At 36.6% G+C, this 15187-nt stretch overlaps 1 protein-coding gene across 10 annotated transcripts in view; it reads right to left on the bottom strand.

The window, feature by feature from the left end:
* Positions 1 to 510: 510 nt before the first annotated feature.
* INPP4B (inositol polyphosphate-4-phosphatase type II B) overlaps positions 511 to 15187 on the bottom strand; it is a 384670-nt gene continuing 369993 nt past the window's right edge. For 5 of the 10 annotated variants that reach the window (XM_062573929.1, XM_062573933.1, XM_062573930.1 and 2 more), the window contains one exon: positions 6875 to 7601. In XM_062573929.1, the coding sequence (XP_062429913.1) occupies positions 7469 to 7601 (133 nt within the window). In that variant the 3' untranslated portion in view covers positions 6875 to 7468. The other 5 variants (XM_062573931.1, XM_062573935.1, XM_062573936.1 and 2 more) reach the window with 4 other exon arrangements.

The following is a 15187-nucleotide window of genomic DNA, read 5'->3' as shown; positions in this document are numbered from 1 at the left end:
GGGAATTAAGTGCCAGAGCTCTGGCCTATGTGCTTGTAAAAATTGATTTGACTTAATAGGTTTATGCAAAAGGGAATTGCATTGTGTGCACTACTTTCCTGTTGATTTTTAAAAAGTGCAGGAGCACATCTTCCCTACTGATGTCCATTAACTATGCCCATGAATACATAAATATAAATTGGGTGCTTCACTTTTTTTAAAAAAAACCCAACTTTTATCAGCATTTTATAGCTGAGCACACAAGCTGGATTCACACAAAAACTGCTAAGAGCTGCTATTTTCCACTCATCTGAAACGCTCACTTCCTTTTCCCTTACAGAGATTAAAAAAACAAAAGCCTTGAGTTTTATTTCCTTATTTTCATAATAAACTTTTGTTTCCATAAAGTGTGGAAATGGTATATCATAAGCAGGTCAAGTTAGCCCTTAAAAAGACTGGCTAATGTTACTTACCCTTATGAGGTATCTTTTCTTTTTTTCTTTTTCTTTTTCTTTTTTTTTTTCCCCAGGGTGATGACAACTTGATTTGCATCAAAAGTTCCTGTGAAACAGTTTAAAGTATTTAATTTACCTGAAGAAGTGCTTGCTGCTTACACTGGGTCTTGTAATCACCATCTAGAAGGTCTATTAATCTTCTTCAGATGTGAAATTCAGAAGCACAATACTTATAAGCCATGAGAAGAAGGAAGGAGGAGGAAGGAAGAAAAAAGACTACCTTGATGTGTTCTGTGCTCACTTCTTACCTTCTCAGCTAAGCAGCGTTTGGGTCACTTACATTTGTGATGGTGTAAAAACTGGTATAACAATTTCTATGCAAAATCAGTTTGTGCCAAAAATCTTTCTTGCAGCAGAGGAAGCGTACTTCTCATTCACGTAATGGGTTAGTACAGTACTTAGCTTGCATAGAAACATATATGGTCTACTTGGGTAAAGCAAGCAGAGCACAGTCCAATTAATCCCTAGAATTTCACTGTTCTTAATCCCATTAACAATGTCGCCATAGGACTGCTGAAGACCGAGATTCGTACCAGATTCAGCAGCCTTCCTGCGGCAACATGCAGAGCTGACAGGACTAGAGGGAGAAACACACAACCTTCACATTTTGTATACAGGTATTCTCAGCACCAGCAATGGACGTCCCAGTGCAGATTATGTCCCAGTGCAGATTATGTTTCAGACACACCAGACCGTACTTCTGCTCAAACATGCCCCAAAGTAACTTTGGAAAGAGAAGCGGTGAAACCAGATATATTTTTACTATCATACTACAGTACTACTTCTTTACTGCTGCTGTTTTCTCCCTCTTCCAGCCTTTAAAATTCTGTCATGAGAACAGTTTCCTAATCTGCATACAATATAAAATCTGTAATCATGCAAAGTGAGACATAGTATATTTAAAGATTGTCACTTTTATTAGTAAGAGACAAAATTCCTAGACCAAATGCTAGCAGATGTTTTATAACTTATTACCATAATAACCATAAGTTCCCGGCGCTTTCTAAAGGTAATCAAGAGTTGGGTGGGTAATTAACATCTCACTGAATTTATCAGTGTGAAGCAACTAAACACATAAACAGAGGGAGGGAGTAAATCATGCAACAAGCTTCTAATCGTCGTACTAGCAATACACAAGGTGAGCCACATTTTACTATATTCTGTAGCCAAAACAAGCTTTCAGCTACATTTCAGTCAGCCATGGAGAACTTACCTTTTATGGTGAAGATACATAATATAATAAATCTGTGTATTCAAAACAAACAAAAAAAAACCAACAAAAAACACCCAAAGCAACCTGTGATCATTTTCCAGGGTCTGGAATGCAGGAAGAAACATTGAAATAATGAAGATAAAATACCTGCTAAAGCATGCTGTTTTGCATTTTTAAGAGGTTTCATTATGAAAGATGTTGATCCCACTTCTGTTACATTGAGTAATTCTCTACAGGTCAGCAGCTACGTGAGAGGGTTTCTTTGTAAGTATGTGAATGTTTGTTTGGTTTTAATTAGAAAATGTAAGACGCACCTGGTTCTGAGATGAAAACTGTAGTAACACTAGGAACAACAGAAACAATTAATTTATGGTCATTGCCAGGTTTTTACTCTTGCATTAGAGCTTTTCTTAAATATTTGCTCTTTGAATAGTGATCGGACATACAGGCTTTCACTGACTCTTTTAGGAGCGAGCTCATTCCTAGCATCGTCCAGAATCTGTCCTCTGAACATCAGCACTGTCATGAAAATGAAAAATGACTAACAAACACAAAAAGTCAGAAACATAAAAAATAAACATCACATTTATTTAAATAAAAACATACACACAGTGTACAATGGGCATGGCTTACAGACAGCAATGAAACAAAATGCTAAATCCTGCAGTACAAAAAAAGCTGAATTGCTTAGTTGTGCTTCATTTCTCTGAATTAAACACATTGTGGGCTGAAGTCCTATTAATGCTACTAATACAAATAGCCCCATGCACTCCAGAGAGTGAGACAGGCCCATTACAGTGGAACAGCTACACCAAATAAAAATGAGTACCAGAATAACCTGGGATTTCAGAATTTTTGAAGTCAGACTCTTCATAAACGAAACAGAAGAGCTGACAATGTTTGAAGTAATTTGCATGCCAAATGGAAAGAGTAAAAAACACCATTGCCAGAAGTTAGATGTCTAAGTTACAGCAGCACAGTTCAGATCCCACTGCTCCAGACCGCAGAGATTCAGAGCGCTCTGTTATCATACCCCTTCTACCATAATTCTTTCTCCCTGTCAGCACACAAACGCTCACACTTTGTTTTTAAGCTCTTTGGAATATGGATACATTGGTTCACAAGTACCTTCTGTTTTATTCATAATGAAGTATTCAGTCCTACGTGTATTTGAGCAAATACAGTTGTTATTCTCGGATCATCAGTAATATGCTGAATCTCTTCTTAGTTTGTTTTATTACTTATTCAGTAGATGCTATTGAGAGAAAGGGAAAGTAAAAAAATGTTTGAGGGCTGCAGAGTATAGCTGAGCCCTCCAGCAACACGATACAATCACTGCTGACGTGTTGCATGAGTAAGGGAAAAGCCATTCCTGTTCTAGAGACTGAAATCTTTGAAATTTTTTCTTTTCTTTTTACCAAGAAGTTTGTGATGCTTTTTAGAAAACATGCATTGTACAAGGCAAGTTTCTGTTTTAAAGAACAGTTAATGAATTTAAAGCACTTTGAATGTAAACATCTGCTTTTAAGCTGCAAGTGAAAAACAAGATGAAAACTCACGTCTCATAGTATCACCTGTACAGTTCCTCTTTACAATAAAAAAGCATAAATACAGAGATATCAACGGTTTCAAGTCTACAACATAGCCAACTGACACAATATAGGTTTAAGATCGTTAACCGGTTACATCTGTTAACTTACACAAGTAATTTTGCTGCACAGATTTTAACACAATTTGTTTATTATACCCAGTGATGTTCAGTGCATTTCATGCCTTTGTTTTGATCAGCCGACTGTAAGATTTCCTGGAACATCTTTTAAAACTAGAAATACAAATGAATTTCTTTTCTGAGGATCAAAATAGGGGTGTTACACACTAGGCTTCAAAATGATACGCTGCACTACTTTTACAATTGCTAATGACGTTTTAGATATCATTACATTTTAATTCACTTAAAATAACTATTTTCATCAGGATTGATTGTTTTAGACACAAAAATTTGTTCTTTAACTTCCTTGCTTTACTTAATGCCAAAAGTCTGGAGAGTGCAAAAATTAACAGTGCAAAGGACTTCATTAGGCTCATCCTTAGTTGTTATTTTGTTGGCCTCAGCTATCCTTCTATGTTATTTATTCTTTGTGGCACATACATTGCTAGTATTCCATCAAAATACAGTTTCACATAGACAAAATCAGATAATATAATTAAAAATTTCTCTGTTTCCTAATTGCCCCATGAAAAAATGAAGTATAAACGCTGGTAAGAACTCCCTAAAAGAAGATTTCAGAAGAAAAGACCTGGCTGCTTACTAATGCCAGGCTTAGGCATGTTAGTTATAGCACTACTTTAATAATCTCTGAGAAAACATTACATTAACTTTCCTTTCACCCCTTTTCTAGGCATGTTAAACTAGTTTTCCATTTAACTGCTAACCTGTGGTATAAAAAACCTCAGACAAGCATGTAACAACACACTGTACAAATATCCAAAGCTAGAAGCCCTCACTTAGGTTTCCTCAAGGCAGAGCCTGATTGCCTTATTTATATCTTTGCTGAGTAAGATGGGCAGGATGTGGCTTCAGATGCCAGATACATACTTAAAATATTCTAACCCTTGAATATTGTCCTTCCCTCAGGATAGAATATTTCATACCTTACAAAAGTTTTAAGAAAGCAGATACAGAATATTTTCTGTGAATCTGCCACTAAACTCAGTATGTTTTCCATAGCCCTTTGCAAGAAAATGGTGCAGCCTGCTCATAAAAGTATGACTCCTCTGATATTCACAGTGAACTACAAGTATACATGCAAGACCTCAAGGATAATTTAACCCCTCTGTTAAGCACTCAAATACTACACAGGGCTCAAATACGGCTTCTACAGACAGCATATACACGCTGAGTTGTAAAATAACCATTAACCTGCAGCAAAAGCTTTTTTGTGTTTCTTCACGATAGTCAAAGCAGAAAAAACCCCACTAGTTTTGCATCAGTGTTTAGCTGACTGCTCAGCTTTGGTAACCAATCCTCTGCCGATACGAACGGCAGCCGGCGGCGACACTCGCTCTCGGGAACCTCGCAAGGAAGCAGGAGCCTAACACATGTCTCACTACTGAGGCAACCAGCTTCTTCTAGGACACCTGCAACGGTGTCAGCAGGCTTTACAAGGGTCTTAGTAACGTACAAACAGATGTTCACATCAAAACTTGGCATAAGAGTTCAGCCTTGTTTGAAACAAAACCCAAGCTCTGCTTCTGTAATGGCCCGAGCCCAGGGAAGTCTCCCTGCAGTGCACCGCTGTGCTATTTTTCTCATCATCTTTAACAAGTAACAGATGATGTTATTTCACACAGACATGCTGGGAGGGGCTGTTAGGATAAGGACAGAAAATTAACGCTTTTTTTGCACTCATGTGGCTTCACTATTGAAAACTCCCTAAATATAAAAGTAACATGATAGTCTCAATGGCAAGTTAGATCCCAAGTGTGATTTAAATGCTGAGGAAAGATCTTGAAAGAGGGTTTCCCTGATAAGAAGGCTATAGAATATCGTACTTTGAACTTGCCAGAATGCCCATGGGGATTGGGGTAAAGTGCTACAGGGAACTACAGTACTTACCAGGGAACACTATCCCACCAAAGAATTTTGCAGATCATTTAAGATCACTGCGGAAAGGCTATCATCCTCTATTATACACCTATGGGATTATTTCAGACTTGCACGAGGAATTTACCACTATTTCTAAACCGTATATGTAACATTTTTAACGTTAAGAATAAACATGTCAGAAAGGATAGCAAGGGCTTATGTAGCAATCAGATTAACAGAACAGAACATTACTTAGGAAGACTCGTGCTCCATAAACCCGCAAATAAGATTTTGTACAGGTCAGCTGTGTAATGGTTAAACACTCAAATACAAACACAAATCTGTGCACACATCCACCCATCCTCCCTGCTTCTACTAGTATATGTCAGGGAAAAAAAATCGAGGCATTATATTGCCGTCTGCCTAATCTTATCTGTAACACAGTGCTGACTCTTCTGACACCTGCTGCAAAGTAATACGTTCTAACGGGGAGGGGGGAAAAAAACCATGCATGGGAGAACATCCTAATGGAGGCATATAACATGAACAAACAATAAAGGCACCAGAACGCTACTCAAGTGATGTATTTTACTTTGAAAAAATGTTCCAATTCATCAAGTAAATACATCAGATGGGCGAATTCCAGGCTTCACTGAAGGCAATGAATGCTGGAATGAGGATCTCTTCCTGATGTTTTTACTAGTTGGCCAAAAGCCTGATCTTGCAAGGTAGGTTTAATGTTATTCACATGCCAGATCATTTTCATGTAGTCACTCAATTACAATTTGCAGGATCAGGCTCTTTATGTATATATATTTTTATACGTATAGTAACAGATTTATACCCACTATCTTAATAGATTTTTAAAAAATATTAATTCATCATTTATCAAGATTTCCGTGGCTTCTATACAAGCATGCAAACATTAACCTGTTCATCCTTGGCAAATACATGTTTCTACTGATCCTTAAATTTCCAATGCAGTTTCATTTGGATAAAATTCTCATATTTCTGTTCTATACATTTTCTCTCAGAATTAAAGCATTTGTTACATAAAGGTCAAGTGAATTCCTTTTTTTTAATGTATTTCAATAGGGCAGGAGAAGGAAATGGATGAAAACAATTAAAAAAACCACAAATTGCTCTCTGTAAGACAAATTCAGGACTAACACAGGCTGGCAGAAGCATTAAAATTATTTCTTTTTAAGTTGATGGTTGTCTTTGGTGCTAGCTTGTCTACATGTAGCATTACAAATTTGACACAAAAGCGCTGTAGCAGCTAAATTAGTCCAAATATAGGGGGTTACCTTACTTACAATGCTTAGGCTTTGTAAAAACACATTCTTATAGCCTAAAAATATATGTTAAATCCTGTATATAACAACTCTATTTTACCTACTGCTAACAAAAAATTAGTTTTCAGGGTTTACAATAAAGAGCAACATGACAGGTCAAATTCAGGTCACCTTACCTGAAGAATTAATCGCCCTGATTTCAATGTGATTTATGTGCAAGTGAAACAGGCAGTATTTGGCTATGGTTCAGAAAGCCAAGAATGATACATTCAAATGAACTGCAAGGAACCAGAATGAAATTACATGCTGTAATTATTAAAAATATATTATGTAGTTACATGCTTATGTAAAGAAGCAAAATATAATTACTAAATTTATATTCAGCCCAGGTATTAAGAGATTAGCACCTTTCATAAACAGTTCTATGAAGGATTTGATCACCGGTAATCAAAATCTAGGCTTTATGGGTTTTTTTCCCCCCAGAACGCTATTTGCAGCAGGAAGAGAACCCTTAAATCTCAGGTTTTCGTTCAGAGTCAAAACGCCACCTTCTAAATCGCTAACATCAATTCCTATAACAATCCATATTTCCCTTTTTGATCTTCTATCAAACTACTCAAAAAGTATTTGCAGCTGGCTAATGGGTCATACTAAGTTTCAACTTTGTGCAGAAAAGCTGAATATAGTTGGTTTTGAGAATGTTCAGTCCGTTACTTTTTCATCATGTTTTATTTCATAATAACTAGCTGCACTTATTTTAAAATGATAAAACCTGATAAAGATTGACTGTTACACATTGCCAATTAATAACTCATAAACAACAATTTTTATATTTGCTAATTAGCATAGATGTATGTTCCTGATTACATTTTTGTTAAACTTAGGTGTCAGCTTTTCCATATGTCCCTTCTGGAGGTCTGTAGTACTTTGGGAAAGCCATCAGCTGAATCATGTTGAATGCATACTTTCTGCATTTGACATTCTTCAGTACATTCTCTATGCGGCATCCTTCTCTAGTGAAAGGGGGAAAAAGTACAACTTCATGAAACACAGAATAAATAAATATGTTTTATTTGTTCATTGCAGAGTTTCAGCAACAGTTGAAGTAAAAATAACAAAGATTCAACTCTACATTTTTGTTTTCCACAAGTGATGATACATCTTACAAAATTAAATCCAAGGCCAGGCCCAATACAGTTATTGCCCTCAGAAATAGGTGATAAGATTTTTTTTTCTTCCATAATATATTTGCCCTTAAACTTTAAAGTGTAGTAAAAAAAATTAACGATAAATTTCATTCTGATTCCAGAAATATATTTGCCTTTTAAACTTTTGCATGTTTTTCAAATTGCTTACTATATATGCGACAGTGCCTGTTGCCCTAAAAATGACTTTTCTAGGAATAAGGCATTTTATTAAGTCTGGCCCTATAGATTTGTGAAGGAAAGTTTCATCTCTGTTTCATTTTCCATATGTTCAGCTTTGCAATGAAAAAAGAGAAATGGCTTTTCAAATAGCCGAATCCAACTCTCTGCTTTATAAAGGAAAGATGCTTGTTCACATACAGTACAAAAGTCACAAGTGCCAAAGTGGTGCATCAAGACATAAACAGGAGTTTGTTAAAAAGAATATAAAAGTGTTTTGAAAGCAAAAGCAACTAAAGCAACAATTACAAACAGGTTAATTTAATTACCAAACAGAACTTACTCTATTCCATTTAGTTACTTGACAGAAAAGGGTTAGTTGTAACAAGGTAATAACCTATTTGTCAAACAAAAAAGATCCCATCAGCTAATATTAACAATGAAAATAACACAAAGAAAGTAAGTCTCACAAACCACCGCCCGGTAATATTTGGCTGGAGGGGGGGGGTTAGTTTGTACTGTGCAAATTCATTTTTCTTTCTTTTTTTTCTTTCTTTTTTTTTTTTTTTTTTTTTTTTAATCAGACTAATTATTACTCTGGGAAAAGGGGTTCAAGCATTCAGGATTCCACACCATCTTGTATACAGTGACAGCATTGTAAGTGGGCTCTCTTGGAGCTAATTACAGTGGGAAAGCTTTATCATGAACAGAAAGAGCAAATCAATTCACTCAATGCATAGTATACTTCTTAGAGTTCAGAAGAAAATAATGAAAACATCGTACATTTCAGACATTTGTATTTTAAAGGTGAATCCTTGGGGTCTGAAAATGTAGAAATATTACAGCACAATTCCCTTTTCTAAAGTTAGTTTGTCGCTGTTTGTAGAAAAGAAAGGAACACAAGTGCAGTTTATTGATATTTGGCTAATAGCAAAGCAAGACTTAAAATAAGCCACACAACCAGCAAGTGAGAGCTGACAAGCAGCAAGGCGACAGGATAGAAGTGACGAGAAGTTGGCTTGTTATCAGTTAGACAGCCTGTTTCGGGATCATCCGATTCATTCAGTGCTCCCTGGGTTTGTCTGCTGTTAAACAGGGGAAGTTAGGAACAAACAGAACAGCATTTAAACAGCAAAGAAAGCCAACACGTAGGTATTCTGACAACAGAGAGAAACCAAATACAGCCATTCTGATACAGAGGACTTAGGCTAGGTACTTCCATATATTTAATCTGTTTTACAATTTGTATGGGAAGCACAATGACTAACGCTTTTTAAAACCTGCTAAGTGCCTTGAAGAAGTATTCACAACTTTACATTAAAAAAAATGTATGTTATGAGATGAGCTATACTGTCACAAAAAAAACCCACGCACACTGACCAGAAATGAAATAAGGAGGTAAACAAATAGTTAAGGAAACAAAAAAGATCACAAATGTGGCACAACGTGGCAGTGGCAAAACAGTGTCTCCGTGGCATTCACAGGTTTTTCAGTCCTGCTTCGCTACCCGTCACGAAATAGATAGGCAGAAGTAGAAAGGGCACAAGCTCGTTTGGAAAGAATTGCAACTATTCTACAATAATTTTAAAATATTGGTAAATTGACCTAAAAATGACTTCTTGGAAAATTCATTAGTGCTGGTGACTCAGCTTTGAAGTCAACAGCAGTTACTTCTATTTAAAGGCTCACATTTACATTACTGAAGAAAATTACTTTGTACCTCGCTTGGTCGACCCAGGAGCTAACCTGCCTACAATGAAGTTCTACTGAATCACTTTAAGTTGTGCAGTCAATGTACCAGAGCAGCAGGGAAAGCTTCAAATCACTGCCAATCTTTTCTGTTCTAGCCCTAAAAGCTTCTATACAAGCAGGATTATGCATACTTCTGCTATGCCTTTTCCATCCCTCTAAAGTTACATTTATTTGTATATGATCAGGATTCCTGTTTATGGAATTCCCTAAGGCAGTAATGACTTAATTTTATATTTTTCTATGAGCCATACATATTTTGAATCTCATCATATTGAGATTCAAAGATAACTTCATTTTTCTGTGCAGATTTAAGAATATCTAGATATATGAGATTACAACACACTGCTTTTTCAGATACATGGGTCCCAAGCATGTTGTCTGTCAAGAAAGAAAATACTGGAAGACCATAAAGAGATTGTAAGACAGTAAAGGTAACATTGCACAGCCCTAAGTAAAAGGAGAACAGTACAGCTCTAATATCTCTATTGAAGACAGTAGCAGTCATTTCATCTTACAGACAGTCTGCCTTTCTGACTTGAATGTTAAAAGGCAATGCTGAGTTTCTTGAGCTAGGATATCAAGTGAGGTGCAAGAATTGCACTTACAGGTGGAATCCTATGAAAGAAGTTGATCAAAACCATCACTCACACAATTTTCCTTAAAAAAAAAAAAAAAAAAAAAAAAAAAAGTCCTTCAAAATAAGTTCATCAGTTCTTCTTTGCTTTGAATGTTCAACCCATAAAAAATAAAGAAGACTCCATGCTACTTTAAATACTAAAATAAAAATGAAAAATCCCCAAACTTGAGTGACATCCAGATCACTGCAATTAATGGTTTCAGTGTGCCTGCTGCTCTTGGTCTACAGTTTTCAAACATACATGGAAATCAAACACTATCTAAAACGAAATCCTTTCAGCAATTACCACGAAGCGAAGTTGCCTGTATCTGCCATGCTGATTTTGTCAATATTGTGACTTACACTGAAATACATAGGTGTGTTCTATATTAGAGCACTCCAGTTAACAGCCTTGCTTCCTCAGACACTCCTTGCTCTACTGCCCACAGCACTGTCATTTGTGATCAGCTGGGAGGATTCAACCCCTTTTTCTTTGCTACTTTTTTTTTTATTATTTTATCATGTATTTCTACATACTCTCAAAACTCTGCACCTTGTAATTTTCCTTTTCCTTCTTAAACTCTACAGGAATCCCAGAAGTCTGCCTCTGAGCTTTTTCCACTGTCTGGTCACCTTTTTCTACTCTTCTAAATAAGCCTGTTGGTTTCAGCTTATCCTCTTTATGCGCGTGACTGACAGCTCTAGTTCGGCCCACGTAGTCCCATATCTTCATTTCCAACCACTTTCCACATTTCCAGCTTAGCTGTGTTTGGACAGTTCTTCCTGGATGTCTTTATCACAAACCTCATATGTGTGCTTATGGCAGAGGGGACACCAACTGAACTCTTCTCTGAAAAGGTCCATCTAGGCAGTGACAGAAGATCACTGTTCAGTAAGTTTGCACAGCTATTGCATACTCTTTCCTCATTATAAAGCACTGATCAGGTGCTTCGTTATGAAGGGCTTTCGTGCAGTCTGTCATCTTAGTTTTACATGACATTAATTTATTATAAGCAGGCTGCATTACATGCTTGCAGGGACAAAATCCTTCTACTTCTGTAGGGTGCTCTGCTCTATGTTTTGCTCCATATCTCATTGACAATGTTAGAGGTTTTTAATCTGTTTCTACAGGTCCCATTAGCATCAGTGAGATTTATGTAGATGTGATGATGGGAATACAGATAAAAGCCATTTGTTCTGTTATTTTCTTAAATAGAAAAGCCCACAGTACATTTATTCTCTGATATGCTGAAAAGAATGATCAGTGTCTTTCAACATAAAAAGTCGTATCTCCCTCCAGGAAAACCACTATCAACAGCTGTTGGGGGGAGGGGAGGGGAACGACTTCTGTTTCACAAATTAGTCACATCATTCTACACGTGATTCAACGAGACATCTCCAAAACAGAGCAAGAGGATCCAACTCCATTATTAGCCACCTAAGAACAAGGCTGAGTGGAATACTTAAATGTGCTTTTAAATTAAGAAGAATATTTCGTCATGATCAGATGCTTGGCTAAACTCACTCTACGCGCTGCAGTGACAAAGCCTCGTAACAAACTTTGCAGTGTTTTCTGTGGTGACTAACGTAGGGAGTTAAAGTAGGGACATAAACTCAGCTTTCTCTAACGTGACAGTTTGGAACATTATTCCCCCCAGCTCATATCAAACCTGGTGGAAGTTTTACTGCATCAAACAGCATGCATCCAGTTGGCGACAGGTCAACCGGATTTACCTGGCTTCCAACCTGACACTCAGCACAGTCAGAACAGACCGGTATCTGATCCCATTGTGGTGTGAAGATACTGCCCCAGCTTTTGATGTTCACTCAGTTACGAACCATGCTCTCCCAGAGCTCTGAACTCACACCAAGAGGGAAGGAGGAAGCCTCCCAGGAAATCCAGCAAATTTGCATTTCACATATACGCATAGTTTTAAGAGGAAAAGGTGAAAGCTTGTAGATCTGTAACATCTAGGGTCATGAATAACTCTCTAAACTGTATTACTATTTTTTGTTCATTTTATTTGAAGCTTATAGCACAGCACTGACATACCATATCAGCCAAAAGTGCTGTAAGTTTAACGATGATATCATTTCAGTCTGCCTTCTAACTCACTTGGTGTTTTATCATCTTAAACTCCTATTGGGATAATGTTGCATGCTCATCAAATGAGTCAAACCAAAACAGTAGGTATTTTCTGTTGTCTTATAATTTAGATGATGAATTGTTTGAAACTTTTAGCAATGAAGCAGGGACAATGAAAATGGTATGGGGAAAAAAGAACCATCTCAAAAGTCCTTATGAAGTCAAGCATACACCTGAGGGCACATTCTGGCTTTTGATTACCTGTCACACTGCTCAGCACTCCCTATGCAGTGTCTTTGAAGATTTGTATTTTAATGCTTGGGGATGTACGAATCTCCTGGTAAGACTTCTTCAGCTCTAGTTGAGTTACATCTATTAATAACACTGGAAAGGCTAAGTTGTGCTAATGCAGAGCTGCAAGCAGAATGGGTAGGCAGCTTTCAATCTACAAAAGAAATCCCTGTGCTAGCAGTGGCTTCACTCTGAATTCGTGTCTTATAGCATGGATACTTTCTGAAAAATTTCTTTTTTTTGCAAACAGAACTCAAAAAAGGAGTTTCTGGTCTTATTCTTGTCACACTCCAGCATCGACAAAGAAAAATGGCAAAAATTGGATGCTTCTCTTTTAATCCCTTCCAGCAATATCTGCAAAGACATTTCCTTAAACAGAAGTGATTGCTGAGAGTTCTTCATCTTGATCACCATTTTGTTTATTTACCTGCTCTCTCTGTGATAATCCACTTCAGATTATTACAATCCAGAACTACTATGAAGCAGTTTTTCTGACAAGTGTTTTCTGACAACTTTACTCGTAAAGTTTGGAAACTGAATATTGTCTCCTTAGTTGCTGGGTTTTTTTTCTTATTTTTTTTTAATAAAATAGAAGTGAAAGTTGCTTCATTTCTGCGTTTTACAGGTTACTGTGGTTCACTGAAATGCTTCAGTTACATTATGAAAAAAAACAACTATTTTAACACAGCACTACAGTTCTAGAAAGCAACCCGACCTTTTGCAAAGGAAAGGGAATACTTGTGAGACCTCCTTGTCATCATCAAGATGCTACACCATAGTGCCTAGAAGAATAAAACTGGATTCAGAAGGAAATAAATCTCAGTTCAATCCTGGAGCATCACTGAGTCAGGGCAGAATTCAAACAGAACATATAAAGGAATACTGTGCTATATTCCTCCCTGCTGAAGGGCACAGTTGACACAATAAGAACTCTGACAATTTGAAAAGGTAAAAAATTTCTGCATTGTTTTAAATGGAAAATGTATCAAGAGAACAGAGATGTCTTCTGTATCAATGACCTTTTCAATAATTCTCTTTGTTTTGTCACTGTTGTCAGTATCTTTTATGTTTTTCCTCAAGCCTAGATGGTGTTAAATAAAGTAAAAGACACTAAGAAATTAATTATTTGCTGCCTATGTAATCCTATAATCTCTATTAAAATTCAAAACAAGCAACTGGCATTACTGAAATTGAGTAGTATTCTCGTATCTCAGGATAGTGATGAATTCAGTCAGTGATTTGGAGCTGCTATTAAATATATAGCAGTAGTATATACAGCCTAATGTGTATCAAATTGCTGCAATAAAATCTCTCTTCTTTTTTCGTTTTAGCTTTTGCATTACAACTATTTTCCCTTATCTTTTCTTTTGTTAGCACCCTTTGCTTCCCTAGGCTTTTTTTCATTCCTTTGTATAGTTACAATACCTTTGTTTTCTAATGTCAATCTATTTTCTTTTCTAAATAAGATGAGGCTTTTCCAAAGAATTTCACCAAGCAGTAGATTAAAGACGTAATCATGACGATAAGACACCTAGGTCTTGAAAAATAGTTTATGTATGGCAATTCGTTTATTTTGTACTCCAAACTCCAGCACTATTCCTCTGGGTTTTTAAGTCTATCCAAAGAAAAGATTCAATTTTGACATGCTGGTCAGAAATAGTAAAGTACTTGAGGCTCAGCCACAGTCACATACAGATTTTAAACACCATTATGGGAAAGTCATACTGAGTTCAGTAGACAGCAACAGATTAGTCAGCACACTGCCTTGCAGTAGTGCTTAACTGGAGACACCTGGTTTCCACGCACACAACCAACTGCTGCAAAACCCTACTGTGCTCTGCGGAAGGGATGTTGCAGATGAACAAAATTCAGTTTACTCCTTTGCTTTCTTAACTGCTCTTGAAAGTAAAGGAATGAAGGGACTAACTATAGCAGTCCAACTTTCCTACCACCTTTTATCAGCATAACATGTAGGCAATTTTCTAGGGAAAGTAAAAGAGAAATGCACCCCATTTGCAGACAATAAAACTGCACAACTTCTGTTTTGAACTTTGAATACGTTCACCCGCAATCCTGTTCTGCAACTTCTGTCCTGAAGTCACAATGTCCTACAGATTGAATCACATATTCAACTTGTTATCTGATCATATGCCCTCTGTACATTAAAAGGGAGTCATTATATTAATTCTAATATAAAAATTAGGAAAATATCCATATATTAAGAAAAAAGCAAGTACTCATCTGTAGTTTACTAGCATGTAATGATACATAAGATTTCTTTGTTCACATAATCACAGTTTAATAAGAAGAAAAACAGCACCCAAGTATTTGATTATTTAACATAAATTAGAGAGTATAAATAGAGCATGGAACAGATTTTTTTGAAAATACAGTATTGAACTGAGATCCAGTTGTCACATCAGGCTGTACTTGACAGATAATTTCAGCCAATGAAGAGCAAAGTTCTGAGAGAAATATTTGACGGCTTAT

This window comes from Rhea pennata, chromosome 4 (assembly GCF_028389875.1).
Source record: "Rhea pennata isolate bPtePen1 chromosome 4, bPtePen1.pri, whole genome shotgun sequence".
Taxonomy (NCBI): domain Eukaryota; kingdom Metazoa; phylum Chordata; class Aves; order Rheiformes; family Rheidae; genus Rhea; species Rhea pennata.
Note: the sequence above shows the minus strand (reverse complement) of the source record. Positions and strands in the feature narration are given on the sequence as shown.